Source organism: Belonocnema kinseyi, chromosome 5 (assembly GCF_010883055.1).
Source record: "Belonocnema kinseyi isolate 2016_QV_RU_SX_M_011 chromosome 5, B_treatae_v1, whole genome shotgun sequence".
NCBI classification, from domain to species: domain Eukaryota; kingdom Metazoa; phylum Arthropoda; class Insecta; order Hymenoptera; family Cynipidae; genus Belonocnema; species Belonocnema kinseyi.
This window is the reverse complement of record NC_046661.1, coordinates 51,181,412-51,199,488: the sequence shown is the minus strand read 5'-3', so window position 1 is coordinate 51,199,488 and position 18,077 is coordinate 51,181,412. Positions and strand designations below refer to the sequence as shown.

Below are 18,077 nucleotides of genomic sequence, written 5' to 3'. Positions count from 1 at the left end.
CATATATCTAGTCGGGAGTGGTGCTGACTGAAAACAGATGATTTGGAGCGATTCGCGCGCCATCTGTTGGACATTCTAAGGACTTATTGAACTACCCTCGTAACTATGCGTATACACACATCCTACGAATTCTATGCCAGTAACGCACTGAAATCTTCACCATGCGGGTCCGTGAAATTTTGTCAATTTTATATGGCTTCACGGCGCCCCACGGAACTCTACTATTTGTACGGGGACGGGATTTGCATACAACTTTAAGTCTCGCTACTGCCGAGATCAGTCGACTACCATGATCCACAGAGCTGCCAGACCGTGGATGAAATTTACCCCCACCATACCTACCGCTTGGGAGCCGCAAAACAGAAGGTGCATGATTACCACTGTGAGTTCATGTCTAAGCCGAAAATGTACGATTCGACTTCGGTTTTCTGCTGTACGATGATTGCCGATCTGAAAGCTTCGGAAGACTTCGGTGGTCTTCTATTTATATCTCGATCCCCATTTGAAAGAAATGGAAGCAATTTAGTCCAGACGCCAACCCTCTTTCCGTCGGATCGGTGAGGTTTAAACGATTTTTTTTATTCCTATGTAAAATGATTTCCTGATTCCAAAACCGTGTAGCAGAACTGTGGCAAATTTTTAAAGACTGTTATTATTCTAAAAGTTTCATTGTGAACTTTGTAATTTTATTCACTACTTATAGTTCACTTTATCATTGTGTATACAATGGTTAAAAGTGTGTGCATCATTTGTAATTTATATTTTTCAGTCCTGAGAAATTATATCGCAATTTTTTCAACTTTTTAACGATTTTTCAATTTAAATTACTCACAAAAAATGAACTTCATATTTTTTGCAGCCTCTCGTGATGAAGATGAAAATTAGTTTGATCACAAAACTGTTAATATGTAATGTTTATGAAAATGTAATTTTTAAGTTTTGAAATTTTTTTAGTTACCTCCTTTAAAAATTGTACCCTTCGTTAACAAAAACAATCACCGTTTGCAAATATTAGTACTATAAGTTATTATAAAATTATTAAATTATTATGTAAATATATATTATAAATGATGCACACACTTTTAACCATTGTATATATAATGATAAAGTGAACTGTAAGTAATGAATAAAATCACAAAGTTCACAATGAAACTTTTAGAATAATAACAGTTGTTTAAAAAGTTGTATTTTGGTATATATTAATTCTGTAATAGAGTGAATAATTCGTTTTTACGTTGTCAAAATCTCTGATACAGCTTCACTGTGCCCCCGCAACCCTTGCATAGTATCTAGAGGGGCTACCAGACATCTGCGCACCTTGGCCTGCTGCCCAGTTTACAGCCTCACTAATCGACCTATTGTCATATCCTCCCTAAATAAATAGAGTTTAATAAGTTTCCAAGGAATAGAAAAAAACAATGAAGTCATTGATATGACTGAAATCGTAGTAATTTTTGAAAGTTTTTAGTTTTTATCACGTATTTCTACCACAAGCAGAAGCAGAGATGGGCGCTCATAGTTTAAACAATTGTGTTGGTCCTTATATTTAAATTGTGAAATTTTCGCTTATATCACGATATTAGTCCTGCTTCACAGAATGAGTACACCAATTTTCATACCTTTATCTCTTTTTTGGAAAAAATTACATCAACTCAAAGTGAAAAAATTAAACAATCATCCCAGTTTGCATAAATTTAAACAATTTAATGATTATTTCGGATAAACTTTTATTTTTCAAGTATGTGAGTATAGTTTTCTGCAGAAATTTTGCCTCTAATACAGTGGCGTAACTACATCCGTGTAGGCCCCACCGCAGAAATGTTTAGGAGGCCCCTCTTATAAAATTGAAAAGCAAGCAGCGTAAAAGTGTAGCTGAAATAAATTTAAAAAAACATATCTCACGTAGTTCTTTGAATAATATGTTACAAATTATATTTTATTTTAGACAATTTATGTCATAAATTATACATAGTTCTGACTTAAAAATTAGTAATGCACCGTTAAAAATATGATCTGCACGTTGCTATATTGCAATTCGTCTCGCTTTTTTTATGACAAACTTATCAATAACAGTTTCGATCATCAAGTTTGATTGTCAGTAGAGATAGATTTAAGAATCGACTTTGATGCATTCTATTCCGTAAATAGGATTTTTTTTTAGATTTGTTGAACGTCTTTTCGCAAGTTGCTATACTGTAACATCCAGAGTTAAATAAATTCTTAAGGGATTAATTCTAAAAAATCGGTTTCCATGAAGCTGTACCCAGGAAAAAAGAAACCATTGAGAAGATGACTGTGTAAACTGCGTATCTGTCATTTGCAGATTCAGGAAGTTAAAACTGAATCGGTTTGCGACTATGTGAATCGGTCATTTTTTAATCAGCTTCGAATCTGCCATGTACTGCAATGAACATTTCAAGAAAATTCATATTGAATCGGTTTCCTCTTTTTGAATGAGATCGAATTTTTTAAGGTTGAGCTGTCATATTTCACACAAGTTTGGAAATTGCTAAATTATCGAAAAATTAAAAGAAATCATGCGCAAGGTTACTCTATTCCTCTGCTATTTCAGTTCTAGATGTTGTAAAGGCTTTTTGTGGTATATAAGTTAGTCAAAAAAATAATAACGACTAAAAGTCTTTAAAAAAAACAATCGCTGTCAATCTGCAACTCAAGTGACAGAGACGCAATTCAGAAGCCTTCGAAACCCATTCAAGGCAAGTGAATGGATTTTTGTTTCGTGGGTATTTAATGAGTAAAGTGCAAAAAACAACGTTTACTATTGACGTGTCATTGAACTCTTTACTATTTAAAAATGGGGTAAATTTGATGACTTGCAAGGGGAATTCTTTTGTGAAATCTTTATGATATCGAATCTGTGATTTCACTGTAAAGTATGTATTCATAATGTCTAATTAGACCTTAGACACTTTAAGGTGTGATTAAAGACATTGATTTTTAAAAATTCTTCACTAATAGCAAAATGCTTCTTACGCTTTGTTTTCCGTTTTTCTACAAATTCTACTTCAATACCCCATTTTTGAGATATTTGTGTAGCTTCTTCCTTACACTTTTAGACTCAAGTATGTACTTTTTCGAATGTTTCCTTGCAGTGTTTGAGATTTTATGTGCACGACGTAAATCTAAATTTTCTGCTTGAAGTAATTTTGATGAAACATTTACTTCATTTAGTATATTGGAAAAGCATTGTGCACATCATTATAAATTCAAACTTCACTACATATTTTTAAACTATAGCTGCATGTAGGTGCATTAATCCATAAGGTTATGTTTCTTCACTAGCCGAGAAGATTTTGGAATATGTCAGATATGTAAAAAAAGAATTTAGATAATTTTAAATACAATTTATTTATTTGAAAAGAGATGACACAATTTTAGGAAAATTTTAAACCAGTTTAGCAGATTGTTAGGTCTGTTCAAACCTTGGAAAAATTTTTAATATTTAATTAATTTTCAGAATTTTTTTGGAAATTAGTAGAAAAGTGAATTTGAAGATACAGTTAACTTTTATTTAAATTTAAATAAACTAAAAAAACTGTCTGGTTAAATCAACCAGGATTCTGATTGAATATGTCCTTACTATCTTTTTCTGGTTTAACAAAAAATTCTGAAAAGAAATTACCTTATAAAAACTTATAAAAAAATTTTTTTTCTAAATTTCCTTATAGACCTTGACAAATGTCTTCTAAAATTTCGCTTTTTTTAAATATTTGTGAATTTAGTGGTATTTGAGTTTTTTAACAGCTGTGAAGTGTAAGAAGCATTTTCGAAAGTCAAAGGAAATTACGACTTACTTCTGTAGTTTAGCTAAGGCCATGTTATAAATATGAACGATTTTTTCAAATTGAAATAAGAAGTAACTCAATCTTACAAAATGTCATTTTCCCTGCTCCAGAAATCTAACTTTTAGAAAAAATGTGAGTTAGCTTAATTTTTTGTTTAATAACATAATTGCCATAATTTTCATTTTTTTGTTGTTTTAATATCTGAGCTAATTACAGTTTTTAAACCACAATCATAAAAAATAATATAAGTCAATGCTATAAATTTACAGAACTATTGTGTACTATACTTTAGTAGTCTATATTTTTAAAAAGAATTTGACGCCGTTTTTATTTTATTTTTAATAAATATATAAGTTTCTTAGTTTTTTATTTAGTTTTCTTTAATTGTTTCCTTTATTTCTTTATTTTGTATTCATTGAGAAAAATCAGTTGAAACTTTAAAATGTTCTCCACCGGTCATGTATAGAAAACTATACTTTCTAGCTGGTCGATTAAGCTTTTGTTTGCATTTACTTGTTTAACTGTTTGCATATTCAATTCCATTTAAAATTTTTGATTTTGCTAAAATAATTATTTTAAATTCTTTCCTTTAATAAAAAACTTGCTTTTTAAAATTTGTTCGTAAATAAATTTATTTTCTAGTAATTTAAATATCTGATCAACTCTTAGTTCCTTTTATAAACTTTTAAAGGCTTATGCATTATAAATTAATTACTTCATTGGCAAAAAAGGCTTTTTAAAGAAAAATAACAACAGTAATGCAAAAAACCCCACTTTTTTAGTTGAAAAAGATATTAAAAATTTTTATTTCTTGCATAATTAAAAAGAAATTTGGAAGGAATTTCATATTAGAATAAAATTATGAATCGAACCAAAAAATACATGATCTGGCACTTTTTTGTTAGACTTATTTTTTCAAAAATTGTATACACCTTTTCAAAGATCTTTATTGAAAACTGAAGTTTAATTCTGCTCTATTGTATCATTCACAACTTTCTTCTAACTGCAATTCATAACACAGAAGACAATTAGGCATAATGTAAAAATTACAATGAACAGGACCAGTCAAAACTGTCATGTAGGTACTTGAAGTTAAACTGAATATTTATTTCTGACAATATTAAAACTTCCATTTTAATATTGAGTTTATTAAATTAAAAAGGAAGATATTTTAAAATTATTTGCGCTAAGCGTTATAATGCTTAAAGCTTCTTGTTCTTCAAAAATCAATATATTCCAATAAAGATTTTTTTCTTACTTCTTAAATCTTGTAAACAAGAATAAATGTTTTCATGTAATGAATAAGTGAAGAAATTTTGTTATCAAATATTTTTTTTAATGTGATAAGCAGTGATTATTTCTGCCGTCTTGGAGAAAAAAGTTACTCTCTAAAGTTTGACGTAAGGGTCATTTTCGCGTTGCAGCGTATACGTAAAGAAGACTCACGTCAAAACGAAGATAGTGAGTATCTTCACGCAAACAGCAGATTTGGCTTAACCCATTTTTCCCTCTCGACGGATTGTTCACCTTGGGGCGCAAGGTATTTCCTAAATTAATTTTTTATGTAAAAAAAAGTCGTGTCTACTAAAATGTAATATTTTTTTCTCGATGATTTAAATTTAAAAAAAAGGTTAGAAAGTGTAAAATGAAAAATGTACAGCATTGAAAAAATTCTGAATTTAAGAATCAAATCCTAAACTCTTTAAAATGTTAACATTGAAATTTAATTTAGTTTTGAATATAAGGGTTTAATATCGTAAAATTGACAACTGTAAGCCTTCTAACTTTATTATGCTTAAATTAATGGCCTCTAAAATCTGATAATATCCAAATACAAACATTTAGAATTCTGCATTTCAATTTTCAATTCAAAACTTTCAAAATTAAATAATTTAAATTCACCCGATTACACTTGAGGCATATTCAAAATTTAAAAAATATTAATGCTTGTATTTTTAATTTATCAACTCTATGGAAAAATTTCAAATAATACAATTCTTGAAATTTCTGTTTATAAAATTACTCAATTTGAATTTTTTAAATTGAGAATATATTAAAAACTTTCAATTTAAAATTCCTCTCCTTATAAAAAGTTTTCGATTTCAAAGGCTTTACATTTATTCCAATTTTTCACGAGGTTTGACATCGAATAATCTACTTATTGCAGCTTTAAATTATTTATATCCTAAAGCTGAAAAAAATGTATTGCCGAATCATAAGTGAGTTCATTTAAAATCTTTAAAATTAAATAATTTGAATTGACAGGTTATACTCGAAGAATATTCGAAATTTTACAAATACTGAGATTTTTAATTTTTAATTTATAAACTAGTTTCTTTTAATAATTATTATTTTATTTTTACGCTTCTAAAAGAAAATAATTACACTGTAATTTTAATTGTTTTCATTTTAAATTTCTCTAATTTAAAACCTTTTAATTTCAAAGGCTCTGAAGTTATAATCCAATTTTCGAAACTGAATACTTTTAAATGGAATAATTATTTAATTGCTAACATACTTCTATTTTGAAATAAAATTGTTGGATAATAAAGTGTTTCCATGCAAAATAGTTATGTTGAAGTTTAAACGTTTCCTTTTATATTTTGACATTGTCGAATTCTGAAAAGTTTCAAACCATAAACTTTAGAACTATGAGTCTTAATTACTTTCCTGAGTTTTTTGTTGAATTTAACTAATTATTATAAAAATAAGGGAATTTTTTAAAAATTCTCCAGCTTATTTGAATGCTCTCCATTGTTGAAGCCAAGAAACGACCCACATATATCTGTATTCAATTCAATCAAATTTAAAATTTAACGACAGTTTCATTTTTATTGAACTAAATTGCACTTAAATTGAACAACATTTAACACCATTCAACATCTACAATTTTAACTGAAATGTACTTAAATTCAACTAAATTTTACTTAAATTTTTAATTTAACTCAAATGTATTCACTTTTTGAAATGATCTAAATTGTATTCAATCTTTAAATTTAGTTTTACAAAATAGTTTTAAGAATTGCACCACAATAAATCTTAAAGTATGAATATAATTGTTTACAACTTATTTACTTAGTATCTAGAAAATTTCTCTTTGAAAAGAAACCAGATGAGAAATTAATTGAATTTAACTAAACTTTATTTAATTCATAAATTCACCTAAATTTCATTTAAATGTTGAATTTAGCTAAATTTTAAATTCAACTAAATTTTATTTAATTTGGAATTTAAATAAATTTTATTCAATTTTCTAATTTATCTTAGTTTCATTTAAATTTTAAGTTTAGTTTTCTAAAATAATTTTAGAAATTTCACTCAAATTCTAAAGTACGAAAAGAATTTTTTTACATTTATTGTCACGAAAGTTAAAAATAATAATAAATAGAATATTTTTAGACTCACTTTAATTTGAATATAATTAGGTAATTCAGTGTCCATAACATTTTTAGCGTACAGGCCGTACAGAGCCAGCCAACCGACTCAACTATAGCAAAGATTGTCGAAAATGTAGTTAGATATATATATATATATATATATCGGCCGTCCCCACCACTGACTCATGCCGTATCTAGGACCTGATATCTTTGCGAGCACTGACGTCAAGTAAGTTCTACGTCGGTTCCTCAAATCCTATCTCCTTCATGTAAAATATGCATATACGTTCGAACGTTGACGTTTAAGCCTCTCATTGTGGACTGATGCCAGATTTTGAAAACTGTCATTTATGACTGACAACCTGAAAAACTTGTGTTTGCAAATTTTCATTTGCGTATTGTCATACAAAAGAATTGTTGCAAAATTATGGAAATATGATTTAAAAGGAATTAAAAAATGTTGATATCTGTCTTTTGTCTCATATTCTTCAAATTTTTCTTCCAGTCTTTCATTTTCCTTTAATTATAAGTATAATAAAACGAAAAAACATGAAAGAACTATATATACATATACGTGCACTTGCTTATGGACATATACGAGCTAGTTCACTGATCAATTGTACGCGGCGCTAGCTCTGGGTATCTATTGCCGCCTACTTTCCATTGCGTTGACCATCCCTGAATTTACGGTCCAACTTTGTTCATATTAGTTCATGTCCAACAATCTTCAGGAATAATACCAGATAATACGTTCTGATGTTATGATTTCACCAAAAAGCCAAACATAAATAATGCAGGATTCTAAAGTGAAACTGGTCAAGACTGTTACTAAAAATATAAATTCAGTTTAATCAGTAAAATTAATGGCACGAAAATTGATAAAACCGTTATTCAGTCTTTTTAAATCCGGGTGTTTAACTTGTCTTGTCTTAAAATATGTTGGAGATTTTGTTATGGTAAGTAAATTCAAACATAGCAATTAATTGAAGCAAGAAAAAAGTTCTCTAAAGTATTTAGAGTTTAGGCCAGTATTAGATATTTTATATTCTCTATTCTGAAGGTTAGGTTTATTTACAGCCCCATGTTACGTTTCTGGAGGCCTGTGGAAAATATTTGTCATGAGAGTTGACGTTCGACGTGTGGCGGCGCCAGCTATGCAGTTGGCCTAGAATTCAAATAATGCACAGCGAAAATGTTAAAAAAATTTTTTTGAATAAAATTAATGTTCTGATAGTTCTGGGTAAAAGATAATAATCTTTATGAGTTTTTAAAATCTTTTGCATTAAAAATAATTTTCGAAAATCGTACTTTTGTAAGAGATATTTCGGGTTTTCTTTATCTGATAAGAACTATTTAGAGTTTGATGTTTTTCTTTGTCTCTTTAGGTAAAAGTTAAAATTCTCATTTAATTCTAATGCTGTAGTGCTTATATTTTATTCCTTAAAAGTGTCTCTGAAAATCTCATTGGTGGGTTTTTATTAAAATAAATTTATTTGTGAAAACCTATTGCTTACAAAAATAACGATTTTATAATCGCTAAATAAAAGTTTTTATTTTTAAATTAACCATTATTTTTTTAATCTTTCTAAGATATCTAAACGTTCTAAATGTCTTAAAATTTTTGTTCCAAATTTTAGACAAAAAAATTTGTCTTAAAAATTTCCAAATTTTCTGGAAATACTTGGAAATCTTTTAGAACATTATCCTAAAGTTAATTTTAAAAAGTAAAAAATCATTTAACATTTTTCTGGGAATCTACACAACATTTTTTCATTCTCTTGAAACTTTTAATTCAGTTCCCCTTTCAAAATCTTCAACAATCTACATTTAACAAAATGAAGATTTTCATGAGTTTAAAATTAATTTTGAATTGGTTGAATACTTTAAAATATTTATTAAGCATAATGGAATCTTTGTTAAGGTAATTTAGTAATTCTGAATCAAATTTCTTTTAGAATATCTTTTTTAAAATTAAGAAATCCTTTGAAATTTAGCCATGAATCTTAAGACAATTTTACTTCTGCAAATAAAAAATTGAACCGAAAAAATTGTTTTAAAATCTTTCAGATTTTTTTTACATATTTTAAATTCTTCAAAACTTAAAATTAACCTTTTAAAATACTTTCGAATTTTTCCAAAAAGTTATTGTCCGTGTGGTAGCAAAATGAAAAAATATAAATTTTAAATAGTTACCATCAAATGATAAAAATTTGCAAAATTTCATCTTCAGAAAGACTGATTCTATTGCATTACAGTTGTCGAAACCTGTAAAATTATTTATATCTTCGGTAAATTATTCTTTCAAAGACATAATTTAATCATTTTCAATGAAAATGAATATTTATTGATCATTCTTTTCTGTAAATTCGATTAGAATAATCATAATCAGTAATTAAAAATCGAAATGCCCTGATAGGTGAGTATACATCAATGTAATATGGATAAAATAGCAATTTTCAAAATTAAAAATGTGTTAAGATCTCATTTTCTTATAATCTAAAGTAGAAAGACGTTGTCTTTATTATATTAAATTTATTATATTAAATAATGCCCATTATTCACACACCGCAGTTTTTTCAGTTTTCTTTCACTTAGAAAATGGAAAAAGTCGCAAACACCACTAAAAAAACTCGAACGATTATTTAACACTCAGTAAATTACTTTTACTGTGTTATTAAATTCAATGTTATTATTTTACCAAAGATCTTTGATTTTGCCATGCATTTGCAACGATCATATGCCAGCTGCATAGCTGGTGCCACCACACGGCCACCGTCAACATATAGTACTTTTTCAACTCAGAGTTCCAGGGGGCTGGGTTACACTCTTTACAGTGTACATCTGCACAGCCCCGTGTCACTCAAAGCTAAGCTAAGTGGGCTGACTCTTGACCTCATGATACAACACACCATGGTCCTGCCAATTCGATGCTCAAATGCGTTCGACTTGGAGTGACCCGACCACCCTCGCCATACCCCACCACCCGAATTCCCATCAAGAATCCAAGATGGAAGAGTCGTCGGGTCGCACTGTCTAATTGGTTGACTTTTTTTTTACTTAGCGCAGCGCTGTTTACCTATAGTACCTAAGTACCGTACCTATAGTACTTAGTAAATTTTAGGAGAATAGTCGTAAGAAGACCAAACTAGTGGAACTGAAAATGAACACTTCTGTCGCTAGAAGTACGCACACACACACACACACACACATGTGCAAAATCACACACGTGTATAGTTCAAAACTTCCCGAGCGTGGCGTGCCAACCGCACTTTAAAAAAATATGGACGCCGATGTGAACGCGTGTCAAATGTAAATAAATCATGATTGTACAATTAATAGTTTGTGAATAAAGGCAAGGATGTTAAAATTAAAAATCGCTGCATAAAAGCGAAAGTTTCCAATAAGTGTGATTTCAAGTGTATAATGTACAAGACTTTCAGTACGGTGTAAGTTTTATGTGTATTGTTTTTGTTACGAACGTGTCGAATACCTGTCGCACGCATAGTGTTGGTAAAAGTAATTCGATATTTTCATAAATATACTACCTACCTCTTCCATGGCGAATAATTTTTTATTCCACAAACATTTCACAAAATCCTGCTTGATTACTTATTTATTTGTTCAAGCGACCTGTAAGAACAAAACAATGGAGGCGGCTATATATTTTTTTAAGTGCAGTTAGTACGCCACGCTCGAAAAGTTTTGAACTCTACGTAAGTGTGATTTTACACATGTGTGTGTGCGTACTTCTGACAATAGAAAGGTGACCGTTTTTGGTGAAGTTCATGCATTAGAGATTGGTCTCCTTATATCTATTCTCCATGTGTGATGTAAACAGTGTACAGTATGCATCAAGATTGTTTTTAAAGAATTTTATGCTATTAGAAAAAGCAGAATCGTTGGATAAATAGTTATTAATCATTTGTTGTTAAATATACAAGTAGTAAGTTAAAGAAAACGTTCAAGTTGGTGTGCGAGTTATGAAAAATGCAGCTAACCTCAGAACGCACTTAAATTTTGTATTTATTTATTAATAATTTTATAAAATTAAATATAAAGCACAAAGCGTGTGGCTTTCTTATTTTAATTTTAGAATTTTTTAAAATAGAGTAACATACCATCAGACATGGGTTTTATTTATTTCAATGAATGACCTGTCTCTCGGGTGTATGGGTTAATAGATTTTAGTTCTATTTATTAATTTCAATAAATTTATAATTATATTCATTTCATTTAAAAGTATCTGCGTTTGTGTAATTTTAAAAATCGCGCCGACCCCGACGAACCAGCAATTAGAATGACGGCATTCGGCTAGGTTTCCACACTGTCCTTGGATCACGGGGTATTAATAGACCTTTTCATTTCAATTATTTTTTGGTGCACATGCGCAAAAAAGAATTGATCTTCCTGTCAATTTTTCGGCCCTGTTGCTCGCAATTACATAGGAAATGCAGTGTTTTTATTAAAAAAATAAAGTTTTGAATGGTATAGCAAAGCACTTGTGAATAAAAATGGAAGGAGATAATACGATGCCAATAATTGTGAAACAAAATAGAGTTGGATTGCATAAGAGCTGCTGCTACGGATTGTGCAAAAGTAGTAGTCGCAGTAAAACTTCGTCCGTAAAATTGTGCAATTTTTATTTTTATTCTATCCCTAAACCATGTCTAAAATTTAGAAAGGGTGAAATTAATAATGCGAATATGAAATTCCACTGAAAACGTGTGAAGCATGCAGGAAATGCAATAAATGGGTGAAGTCGTGTGGACGTAAAGATTCAAAGTTTAAATCAATCAGAAACGTCATAAAAGATACATATATTTGTTCTTTACACTTCTTTGGATAATCTGTAATAACAGAAGAGCATCTAAACCCCATAGAATGTCGACCGAAAACTATGAAAGAGGTAAGAATAACATAACAATTTATTAGAAAAGAATAAATTTTTTTGTGACCGTGCTAACATAAAAATACTTTGTGGTTATAAAACGTCAGTACGTTCAGAATAGTATGCATCGTCATGTGAAAATTTACCTTCTGTGGACATAAATTAATTAATGATTTTAAAATGGAATTGTACTTTAAGAATAGACACATTGAATAATAATTGATTTTATAAGACGTTTTTCAATCAGTTCACAATTTCAGAATTGTCACATTTTAACCTTAAACATTAAACTGTTTGAATTGGAAAGTCTTAGTAATTAAGCAAGTGTAAACGCCCGATTTTATTAAATTTAAAATATTATTTCAGTCTAAAATATTCCATTTTTAAATAATTTAATTTCAAAATTTGTAATAAAGAACAAGAACTATTATTAAATAAAACTAATGAATTTGGAACTTTAGAATTTGAATTGTTTTATTTTTAAAAACGTAAATGGTGTGTCAAATTGTTGAATTTTGATATATAAATAACAATTGAACACCTATTATTCTTAGAAAAAATTTGAGTAACTTGAAGAAATGTTTTCAAGTTTATTAATTAATTTAGAGAGAATATGTAAAAAAGGTTTGGAAAGATGTATAAAATTGTCAAAAATGAATTGCAAGATTTTAAGGAAATTTTTCTATTGAGCAGAATTTTAAAAAAGTTGTAGGAAAAATTCGAATAATTTTGAAAGATGTTTAGAACTTTTGAAAAAAATTTGAATAATTAAAAGTTTTTACAAATGTCAAACAACATGTAAATGTTTCAAGATTTTTAAATAAAATTTTAAAGCATTTGAAGCATTTTTAAACTATTTTAAATAAACTTACTTTTGAAATGAAATAATTTTGAACATTTTTAAACGCATTGATTAATTCTTGAATTTAGAGTATTCAAAATGATAACTTGGATTTATATTTATAGAACCGCATCTGAATGTTTGAACTCTATAATTTTTAAAAAAAGTTTAAAATTCAAGAGTTCCACTATTAGTGCTTTCATTAGCAGCTCCGTTTTTATTATGTCAAGTGAAAAAAATTGTTGCTTCCGAGTTTGATTGAACATTTTTTTAAATTAAAAAAAGAGTGATAATAAGGACAGTAAAGTTTAATGTTGTCTGTTTTAATTTGCAATTGGATCTTTTAATATAGATACAGGGTGTCTAAAAAGTCCCGGGACGGTTGGATGTTTCCTCAATTAAAATATTTTTCAAAAAAGTGAAGGTCATTCCTGAAGTAAATTTCAAGGAGGAATTCAATGGTGACATTCAGTTTGACCTTTAAGTTGACATTCATGGCTTTTTGAAGGTCAACTTTGTTTTTTTTTCAAATGGAAACCCCCTTTTTTAAATCTGCAATCGATAGAGCGGAAAATTCGAAGTTCAGGTACGTACCCAAGTCATAGGTCAATTGTAACGTTTAAGGTAAGTTAGAGGTTATTTGAAATTAAAAAAGTTTTTCAAGAAGTCAGTGTAATTCCTGAAGTAAATTTCAACGAGGAATTCAATGGTAACATTCATTTTGGCCTTGAAGTTGACCTTCATGGCTTTTGAAGGTCAACTTTGTTTTTTAATGGGAAACCCCCTTTTTTACATCTACCATCGATAGAACGGAAAATTCTACGTTCAGGTACTTACCCAAGTCATAGGTCCATTGTAACGTTCAAGGTCAGTTAGAGGTTATTTGAAATTAACAAAGTTTTCCAAGAAGTCAGTGCAATTTCTGAAGTAAATTTCAACGAGAAATTCATTGGTGAGCTCTGTATTGATCTTGGTGATGATCTTCAAGGTTTTTTCAAGGTTTTTTTCCAAACAGTTTACGTTTATGTTTAGCATTACTCAGGAACAACGACGTGGACGTAGTAAATTCTGTTCCCTTTGGGGTGCTTGATTAGCGTGAGTCCCCTTGCCTCTCATGTTTCGGGGTGCTTGATAGCACTACGAATCATCTTCTATCAATCAAAGTAGCCTGTTTCAGAATCCTATTCTGCAATTCGTCTAAGCATTGCGGTTGCGTTGAGTATACTTTGCTCTTTAAATAACCCCAAAGAAAATAGTCGAGAGGTGTCAGATCAGGAGATCTAACAGGCCAGTCGATTTCACCCCTTCTTTCAATCCACCTTTGAGGGAACTGAGTATCCAAATATGCTCGAACCTCCCTACCGTAATGAGCCGCTGCTCCGTCCTGCTGGAACCAAATATTTTGAAAATTATCGCCTGTAATCTCTCTTATTCTTGGTACAATTTGGTTTCTGAGAAGCTCTTCATATGCACGGGCATTAAGATTACCATCGATAAAGAAAGGGCCTATTAATGTATCATTCAAGATACCGGCCCAAACATTAATCTTTTGTGGATATTGTGTGTGACTCTCCAACATCTAATCAGGATTTGTGTCGGACCAATATCTACAATTTTGCCTGTTAACTTCATCTTTTAAAGTAAAAATAGATTCATCTGAAAATACTGTATTGTACAAGAAAAGAGGATCTCTATCAATTCTGTCCATCATAATTTCACAAAATTCAACCCGACGATCACTATCGTCTTCATTGAGCTCTTGTACCAGATGAACTTTATAAGGATGGAAATTAATGCTATTTAAAATATTTCGCACTGTCTCAGGAGCAACGTCACGCTCATCACTAGCTCGACGTAAACTAAGGTGTGGGTTTTCAACAAATGTTTGGGCTATGTCCATCTGCATCTCCTCAGATCCTGCAGATTTTGGCCGACCAGTTCTCTGAAGGGCCTTCACAGATTCATGATTCATAAAGCGCCTTACAGTTCTTTTAATTGTTGATTTTGAGACAGGATTTAACTCTTCTCCATTACGAAAAGTGCGATTAAAAAGCAAACGAACTTGATCATAAGATCGAACTCGATCTCCCCAACCACGCATCATTAATACAGATACCCTCCATTGTTCTGCATGCTTAGCTTGCGCCATAATAATCTTTTAGAGACAAATAGTAAGTATGTCTTCGTAATACGTCAATTTAGTTTCGATTTGTAATATTCGTATGGAAAAACGGTATAGGACTTATGTTATCGCCTTAGGTATTGACTTAGGTCTCGAAAAACGGTATAGGACTGTATAACTCTTCGCGGAGAAACAGAACTCTCACCAGAACACCTAGAGCTTCTAATGAAAAATTTTCTTATGATTTTACAATATTCAAAACGCTGTAAAAAAGATCAACACAGAGCTCACCAATGAATTACTCGTTGAAATTTACTTCAGGAATTACACTGACCTCTTGGAAAACTTTTTTAATTTCAAATAAACTCTAACCGACCGTGACCGTTAAAATTGACCTATGACTTGGTTACGTACCTGTACGTAGAGTTTTCCGCTCTATCGATTGCAGATGTAAAAAGGGGTTTCCCTTTTTTAAAAACAAAGTTGACCTTCAAAAAGCCATGAAGGTCAACTTCAAGGTCAAAATGAATTCCTCGTTGAAATTTACTTCAGGATTGACCTTCACTTTTTTGAAAAATATTTTACCTGAAGAAATATCCAACCGTCCCTGGACTTTTTAGACAACCTGTATGTACATTTTTTATGTATGTTGTCACTTTCACGAATATTTTCTTTTTTTAGGGAGTAAAAAAGGCTAGAAGAAGCTTAAAGTAAAAGTTCCAACATTTCTCATTGAAGTCTGAGGAATTCACTTGAAGCCAACTTTTTCTTCTGAGATGCAGAGCATGGACATGATATCTCACTTTGTGTTTTGTATTAATTCTAATGTAAATGAATGGAGGAATAAAACAATCTTGTGTAATATTTGTTCTTTTTTCTTTACGTGAAGGTATTTCAGTAAAAGAGATAGGTTGTGACTGATAAAACTAATATGTATTCCTTTTTTTAATTTCACAAATCAGGAAAAAGTTAGGCCCAATCGTTTATTGATTATATTTTAATGTAAATATTTGCAACATCAAAACTTACTATGAACATTGCTCCAAAGTTTGAAAACCCATAAGGGGAGCTTAAACTGCTCCATTAAAATTTACTATACCTAATTAACTGATTAACGTCTTCAATTTGATATTACACGACTTTCATTGCTGTACATTAATCAGGGATGCTGAAAGTATTTCCCTTTTGTAATAATTCTTTAATTACTACAATTATTTAAAATGTTTAAATATATGTAACTTTAAAATTAATATTGCAAGATTCCATTTTCGTTGCCCTGTGTTGCCCTGTGCTAATTGTGAAACGAAAAATTTAAACTTACTAATACACTTCGTAAACGCATTTTCAATTATTCTAATAATTTTTTTAACATATGTAACGTTCAACATAATATTGCAAGATTCAATTTCCTTTGGCATGCGCTACTTTAGAAATGAGAAATCAGTCTTCAAACCAAAAATCGAAAGGTATTAATTTCCTTGGTACACGCATTTCTAAATATTCTGGAGCTAAAATAATTATACGGAATTGCATAGCATCATCAGTAACTTTTTTGGCAAATGCATAATCAATATTTATCCTCTGAACATGAAAATCAAGAGTCGTCCAAATCATAAAATCACACCAAGTTCGTTCCTTTATGATCATTTGCGTTTGGATTTGATAGTAATAAGAATTAATTTGTTTCTTTTGCACGAATATTTGCTGTATTTGCAAGCCTTACGCTTAAAGCGGCCATGGAAATCATAACCAAGCAATCAATAATATCTTTCCTTGCACTCAGTTTTCTTAAAATAGACTTTTTCGTATTAATCACTTTTGAGGTAATCTACACTATTCTTCATTCAACTTTCAGCACATACGAAATTATGACATTTAAAGGAACAAAAAACCCTGTATTTACATACATTTTACAGAGTAGGGCCGAAACTTTTGAATTCGCGGGAACTTTCTTCGCGGCCACGCATGTGCACTATCTATTTCCGAATTCAAATGAAAAGGTCTATAAGGAGACCGATCTCGCTTAGTGATGGGACTGACAACGTTCTGACCGTTATTTACCCGTCATTCACAGGTCATGTGCTGTAAATGGGTAAATTCGGTGAAACTCAAAATACGAATAAATTACAAATTAAAAGTAATTAAATACATTTTTTAATAATTCTTGCACACACTCCAAATTAAGATACATAAATCATTCTAAGATAGGAAAAAAGAGACTGTTGATAATAATGAAATACATGTTCGATGTGCAACATAACCAACAAATCTCAAACCTTACGCGGTGAGATTTTGAAAACAGCGAATGGCTAAGTTATAAAGAGTTTAACGTCAACTTATTTCATACAAATAATTGCTAATCGACAATTTGAATATTTCCCAATACTTTTTAAACAATTTATAATTATTTAAAGAAATTTAACTTATTTAAACAATTATTTATTCCCAAATATTTTTTAAATAATCTATTTTTTCGGATTAAATGTAATATTTGGTCATGACTTGAAGTATTTACATTTTTTAAAAACGTCATGTAATTATTGAATCAATTTATTATTTTCAAAATTTATTTAAATTAAGCCAGACAAGTCTACTTTTATCTCGAATTGGTACCCTATTCTATTTTTAATGAATAATTACAATAACTCTGAGACACTTCGTCTAATGTTTAATAAATTTCTATTTGATTATGGAGTTATTATTTGTTCAAGCCGTTTTCTCCGATTCGTTAACCACCCATACTCAATTTGAAGGAAATTAAAAAAAAACAATTAATTTATAAACAATTACATCAAGCTTTTCGCACAATAAGTTATCTTGAAAATCATTCAGTATTATGTTTAATTAATAAAATAGGATTTTTAAAATACTTTCTCTGGAAAAAATAATAGTTTAAAAAAATTCAGTTTGTTCGAGAAATTAAAAAATAGTTAATATATTCTTTCTATACCAGGTGTATACATATGAAACCGGTATTGCCATTTAGCGGCCAGTAGGCACACTTGTAGGCACTGTCGGAACTTACCATTTGTGCTAATTGGCG

The 18,077-nt window shown here is 29.9% G+C and overlaps 1 protein-coding gene and 1 long non-coding RNA gene across 2 annotated transcripts in view; both read left to right on the top strand.

Moving 5' to 3' along the window:
• The first annotated feature begins 7,897 nt into the window (after window positions 1-7,897).
• Window positions 7,898-18,077, top strand: part of LOC117172676 (mitochondrial inner membrane protease subunit 1) — a 64,985-nt gene continuing 54,805 nt past the window's right edge. The window contains exon 1 of the mRNA XM_033360804.1: window positions 7,898-8,139. Within this exon, the coding sequence (XP_033216695.1) occupies window positions 8,047-8,139 (93 nt within the window). The 5' untranslated portion in view covers window positions 7,898-8,046. The remainder of the gene's footprint in view (window positions 8,140-18,077) is intronic.
• On the top strand, window positions 11,580-15,898 carry LOC117172677. The gene is made up of 2 exons (XR_004467044.1): window positions 11,580-12,089; window positions 15,716-15,898. It is a non-coding gene; the product is annotated as an uncharacterized LOC117172677 (long non-coding RNA).